The sequence below is a fragment of the Scomber japonicus genome, chromosome 18 (assembly GCF_027409825.1).
Source record: "Scomber japonicus isolate fScoJap1 chromosome 18, fScoJap1.pri, whole genome shotgun sequence".
Classification (NCBI taxonomy): Eukaryota; Metazoa; Chordata; class Actinopteri; order Scombriformes; family Scombridae; genus Scomber; species Scomber japonicus.
This window is the reverse complement of record NC_070595.1, coordinates 8921573-8928608: the sequence shown is the minus strand read 5'-3', so window position 1 is coordinate 8928608 and position 7036 is coordinate 8921573. Positions and strand designations below refer to the sequence as shown.

General features: G+C 40.9%; 1 protein-coding gene across 1 annotated transcript; it reads right to left on the bottom strand.

Moving 5' to 3' along the window:
• Positions 1-736: 736 nt before the first annotated feature.
• On the bottom strand, positions 737-1717 carry foxd7 (forkhead box D7). Its single transcript, XM_053338791.1, has one exon. The coding sequence runs from the start codon at positions 1715-1717 to the stop codon at positions 737-739; it is 981 nt and encodes a 326-aa protein (XP_053194766.1).
• Between the last annotated feature and the right edge of the window lie 5319 nt (positions 1718-7036).

Below are 7036 nucleotides of genomic sequence, written 5' to 3'. Positions count from 1 at the left end.
TTTCTCATCTTTTTCTATTTTGTTTGATCGATTATTTCTTGTGACATTTTTAAATGAAAAAATCTTACCAGTGCTGCAGCTGTGTAAGGCCTAAGAGACTGTTACTCTCTTATATTAATCCTCATCATTGTTCTTTATTCATGTTTCTTTGACTGTTTGTCTTTGCTGTTTGTGAAGCAATGCAACACATTTGAATAAACGTGACGTATGCTTTATTATGCTTTATTAGGCTCTGGTTTTTTTAAAATTACGATTTAAGGCCTCATATTAAACCAGCGCTGCAATAATCAAAACCCACATACTGAAATTAAAAACAAGTGAACACGTGACATTTAAACACAAACAATGTCTGTATCTTTAAACATAAATCTTCTGTTTTCTGGATCATCCATCATTAGAAATAAAAAACTTAATAACAACACATGAATCTATACAAAACACAACTGAACGCACGGTTTAAATATTCACTTTTATTTCTTTCCAGGAAAAAGGTAAAGGAAACTCGTCAATTAAATATTCAAACAAAAGATAATAATTCATGATCAAATAAAAAAAAGGCGCCTGCTAAAAGATTTTTTTTTTTGCCATACAGAAATTGAAAGAAGGAGGGATATTTCTAACATATCTACAACATTCTTTTAAAACAAATCCGTCCCATTTCCACCGCTGGAGATATTTGGAGTTTCTGCTGAAATCGTCTCTGTTACCTGAGAAAACACAAGTCTGGTGTAACTGATTAATCATTGTTAGCAATGTTGATGTGTTTGGCCAGGTCGACGACGCCACGCTGAGTCTGTAATTTCTGATACTCCTGATGTAAACTGAGGAAGTGCGGGGACGCAGCGGGGTGGAAAAGCGCATGGGAGGCGTAGGCTGCGCTGGAGGTCAGAGGAGAGGAGTAAGCAGTACATTGGGCCGGAGAGAAGGCTTCCATGCCGGGCTGCGACTGGAGAAAAGCCTTGGCTGTGAGGGCGCTGCGGGAGAAGAAGCTGGAGAGAGCCGGCAGGATGCTGCTGACAGGTGGGATGGTGGCGGGGGCGCACGGCGAGTGTGCGTGGTGATGGATGTAGGGGTAAATCTCCAGACTGGGCAGCTGCAGAGCCGCAGTCCCGATCCCGTAGGCGCTGTGAGGGAAGCCGTGCAGTCCGCTGGGCTCCAGGTGCTGCTCCTTGAGCGGGTCGAAGCGAAAGTGCTGCCGCTTGAATCGCTTCCTCCGGCGCAGAAAACTCCCGTTCTCAAACATGTCCGAGGAGTTTGGATCCAGAGTCCAATAGTTGCCTTTCCCTGGGTTTCCTGGCTCTCTGGGCATCTTTACAAAGCAGTCATTAAGCGACAGATTGTGTCTGATAGAGTTCTGCCAGGCGGGGAATTTCTCCCGGTAATAAACGAAGCGTTGGCTGATAAAGTCACATATCTCGCTGAGAGTGAGGCGTTTCTTTGGACTCTGCAATATGGCCATCGTTATCAGAGCTATGTATGAGTATGGAGGCTTCACCGACGCTGGACCTTTACTTTTACCAGGAGTAGAACACGCCGGTGCAGGGCTGCATGTGTCCCGGTCTTTCCCCTCGCTGCTGGGTGACAAAGCCTCCGTGTTGCGGTCCTGCTCGCTCCGCGACTCATCCAGAGGTAAGAGTCGCTCCTCTCCGTTATCTTTGAGTCCTTCCCCTACTACGTCGATAACAATATCCTCCATAATTTCCAAGCCCAATGCCATAGTAGATGTCCGCGCGTAAAGCCAACACCACCTGCCAACAGGTGGGAGAGTGACAGCTCCTCTCTTGAAAGCAGATCTTTACGCACGACTCATCTCCATTCACAAAAAAAAAAAGTGAGCGTACAAATCCGAGCACAATCCTCCTCCTACTTCACAAGTCTCTCGGGCTCTCCAAACCGCAAAAAGCATCTGCTCTGATATCCTTTATTTTGATGATTGTAAGCGCAAAAGAGCGCTTTGAGCGTTTGAACGTGTGCATAAAGCGTAAAAATGTGCGTGCGCCCTCTGAGATGTCCAGCATCATCTGTAATCTCTGCTGCTTTCCTGCGGGTCGGGTGGATGTGATGTCACGTCGAGGCATGAGGAAAAGGATCCTGACCAATGAAAACGTCGCAAAGGGTACCAAGTAGGCCTATACCAACCAGCAGCGCACTCTCATCATCAGCCCATCAATGCCAAGGCGACGCGGACTTTAGAGATCCAGCTCAATGAAAACATCCTAACGAGCAGGAAATCACAAGGGGGGACTATTTATAGAGCGGAATAAAAAAGTTTTGCACAGATGATTATTTCAGTGGCGCATGATAAATTATGATAATAAATATGAATAAAATAAAGTTGTTAGATACTAATTGAACAAATATGATTCCTATTTTGTGTAGGCCGCTCCTGAGCTGTAAGGTATTATTATTTTTTTCCATAAATGATGAAAATGTTCCCTAAAAGAAGTTTGATCCTGTTATGACGTGAGATATAAAAACAATCTGTATAAAAAACAGATTTATTCTATTTTTCAATTTCTTTTTGCGTAACGTTCCTCATTTTTAGACGATTTTTTGGTTTGTTTGTTTTACATGAAGCCAGAATGCGCAGAGGGGAAGTGTGACTAAAGCAACAGAGAAAGAGAGAAGTCAACCAAAATGGCAGCGGCGATAGAAAGTGATCATGAAAGAAAGATAAATACATATTCTAACTTCCGAAAGCGCTGACAGACTCTTTGGGGACATCAGATCACTATCATGAATTTAAAGACTGAGGGGGAAAATCCCCAAACACTTCTCTACGTGAGGCAGGGACTTAAACCTTAATCCCTCTCTAAGGCTTCTGCAGCCGCACTTGACGCACACACTTGGCACACAATTACACGTTTTCAGACGTAGGCCTACAACAGGGGATAAAACTGGAATGAGTGATTTTGTGCTGCTCTGAAAATAATAATTTGCTGCCCGGAGGCTTCTTTGAATAAACAGATAAGTAGGCTGGGTGCCTTTTTTCTAAACTTACACCCAGACTTTCCTTTTCCTGCGACAGACTGTGAGATATATTGATAAATATCCCCATGTGTGAAATTGAGCAGAAATATTTGATCTGCAGTCTGCATAACCTGAGATTTCTGCGGCAGAAACTCTACACTCTCTGTTCTCCATTTGGGCGCAAACCTATCAAAGCCCGCCAGATTATCTTCTTTAATAATGGCCAACTGAAAGCAGAATGGTAATATTGGGATGAAAGTAATAGATTTTCACTTGCTCAGACATAAAAGAGAAGTCAGGAGAGGAGGGCGCTTTTGGTATTGTTGGGAGGCCTCTGGTTGTTTGTGTTTAATGATGGAGCCCTTTGTTGGGGATTCCCACATTTCCTGCCTCTAATCGTATTGATACCTCGGGGCAGAGGGGGGACTGGGTCCGGACTGGGTGGGCTATATGGTACCAGCAAAGCTGCAGATGATTTCCCAAAATTCATCACGCATGTCTTCAGATTGGAAACAGGCCCGCGCGCGTTGTGTGGTTCCAATAAGGAGAAAGCAGGAGCGTCAAATCGCTGCAAAAGCTGAAGGTATGCTACTATAGGCGATACAGCTCTGAGATAATCTGATACTAAAACTTGTGAAGCAGAACGTGTTGGAGTCTTTTCTGGGGACAAACAGCTGCAGGGACATTTTTAGAGCTGATAAAATAAGCAGGCAATGCATCAAACTGCCCCAATCACACACATCTGGCACTGATGTGACATTTACACATATGCCCTCCTAATTTTTATTTCTGGTCATTTTAATAAGTACCCCCCACCATAAAATATATGCAACATTAAGTTTAAGGCTCACTGTAAGGTGTTTTTTTTCTTCTTCTTTTCTTTTATTAAAGCAATGTGGAAACGTTCAAATCAATAGATCTTTTTTCTTTCTTTTTACCCAGAAGACACATTACGCACACGTTTTAACAATAACAAATGTGCTATCTAACAAAAACGGCCATTGTAGAGATTTTATTTGCTTTGTATCGCAGATGAAGAAGTGGGAGAGTGCGCTCGGTGTAATAACATCATTTGGCAGGAACCAAACAGGCCTGGGGGATCTCACTGGATCATTCTGGATAAATGAACCTACATCCGTCCGCGTCATGAAACGGGTTCTCGATGAAGCTACTTCAGTTGAAATGTTTTCTTATCTCAGTGAAAACCTGAAGCTGTTCGCATGATTCAGAGGGTGATAAAAAGCTGAGCGTGTTTTTCATTGGGAGAGGTTGAACCCGCTTCAAAGAGCTGAGGTTGTTTTCACATAATGCCCCCCCCCCCCCCCTCCCTCTCATCTTGATTCCCTTAAAATCCTGGCAGCGCAGTGGACAATAATAAAACGTGTAATTTAAGGTATCATGAATCATAACTGCATGAAACAAAGCCAAACACAAAAACACTCTCATACACACGCACGCGTGTGCGCGTGGGCACGCACACAAACCCTAACCCACTTTTGGGGACATTACATAGACTTACATTAATTTCCTGGAGACACTAACCCTAACCTTAACCTTAACCACTTACCCCAAAAAACAGCCTTTCCTCAATTACGGACACGACTTTTTCTCCCCAAAATTGGACAAGCCGTCTCCATTTACCTGGTGTTGAGTCTACAGTGTGTCCCTGAAAGTAGTATAAGTCAGACCACACACACACACACACACAGACACACACAGATAGAGAGAGAGAGTTTAAGGGAGGATACATGTGTAAATTTCATGAGCTGAACTGGTCATTAACACAAAATTTATGGGCTGACAAACGACCCCATAACATAGAAAGTGATGCAACCTGTTCACATCATCTCACTGTATTCTTCTTGTCTGTAACTACTTTGCTCAGTCATTGTTGTGTTGTATTGTGTGGATCCCTGCATGATGAATGGCACATCTGTATTTTTAAGGCCCATCAATCACAGGACAGCTGCACGTGCAGACTCGGGCAGCTGTGGTGACATCTTGTGGTGTAAAAGTGAACCAACTCTAACAAAAGGCTCATATCTATTGTAAGAGCACTAATATCACAAATAGCTGACACATCACCATTCAAAGGCAGCCTTGAAAAGACTCAACATCTGTCTAAAATAGTTATACTTTATAATATTATAACTTCATTGAAGGTAATATTTAAGTGTAGCTAACAAACTAGCAACTCTTAAACAGTGTCATATCCAGTGTGTCCATTTTTAGAAGAAATGTTTAAACTTTTAAGGCTGTATTTAAACTCTAGTGAAGATTTCCATTGAAATATATCTCCTGGTGGTGGAACTTTTGTATGTCATACACGTTTTTTTTTCTTAAAATTTAGGTGAGATTTCAGAGTTTTAACAATTTAAAATAAGTGGATACAACAGCAGTTTAGCCTGATTGTTTTCTCTGGTCAAAGTCTGACAAACTATGATTTTATCCATGAAGTTAATTCACCTGAAGCTTTAAGACCCCCTGGTATTTATGACAATTAATAAATGGTATATAACACACTTTAATGCAGTTATTAAGCAGATTAATTGTTATAATATATTCATTAAAAACTATAACTATGTGTAGGCTGCTGTACAACCAGATAATAAATGACAATATAGTAAAATACAGTTGCAATCATATAAAATATGTCCTCATTGAAGAAGTTATAATTGCTGACAAATACTGCATTTTAACATTTATAATTACATTACAGTGTGCTATAAACTACCCATTAAATGTTTACATACTGCTTATGAATGCTAAATAATGTGGCTTAAATGAAAGTGTAACTTTTGCATTGAATGAAACAGAACAGAGTAGTTTGTGACTGTTTCTGAAGAGTTGACCTGAATACACACTGCTAACAACATTTCCTAGCAATCTTAATTGGATTAGTCTGGTATTTGGCTGGATAGTCATTCATTTTACGAGTTCAGGGTGTTTTATAGACCAGGTGGGGCTACCTCCACTAAAATCATTTAAAAATAACATGCTTTTGTGAAAAATAACAGAAACCTTTACGGTAAAACATTAAAGTGCTATCACACTGCAAAAAGCGTGTGATAATAATAATGAAATGAGACACGCCAGGATTTAACTGGTTTACTACCTCAGTTAAACAATTTACCGACAGAAACATTAAAATCACGAGGCCTGAGCTCATGATCATGAGGTGATGAACAATTCTGGGTTAAACTAAAAAACACACTGTATCTATTATACTTTAAGTTGGTAATTTTATATTCAGATCATTTCATTAAAGTGATTAGTTTTATAGAGAAACTTTAGCCTATGCTTATAAAACAACAAGGAAAATAATAATAATAATAATGATAATAACCTGAACAGTTCTGGTAATGGCCAAATACTTTGGCTAAAATTACAATATGTTATCTTTATGATGGAGATGAACGTTTGTGTAATGGTGTAAAACTGAGACAGCAAGATTCTGTCACAAAATATGAGTTAACTAGTTAAGGATGTAACTAGAGTATAATATGATTATGATTCTGGAGTTTTGTGTGCTTGGAGCGCAGCTAAATCCTCTCCTACCTCTGGTGAATGTTGGGTTTTACAGACTTGGAGGTTTTTAAGAACGTCTTGATCTCTCCACTAGAGGGACCTCTTACACCAACAAAAACGACTTTCTGGCTCTCAGAGAAACTCTTAATCACCTCAATTGACAAGTTTTGGAAGCTGTGCTGACACCAGAACTTTGCACGCTGTCGTCAATGTACACTTGAGCACTTTAAGTGGGATTTTTTAAGTGTAGAATTACTCTCGGACATCATCTTGCTGTCAAGTGAACTGGATGCCATGTACGACACACTAACACAATGCACTTTGGCCTGAGTGTCAGAATACATCAGTGCTCTGCTGACCTCAGTTAGCATTTTTCTGTACGCTTTGACACTGAGAAATACTCTACCACGCCAAATGCCTGTGGAACACATGGCTGAAATTTCCAGCATTATTTTCTATTGAGACTGACAGCAGCGGTTTGTCTGCAGTGTCGTGTTCGCCCCTGAGCTGCTGTCAGACGAGGCTTGAGGATGGAAAG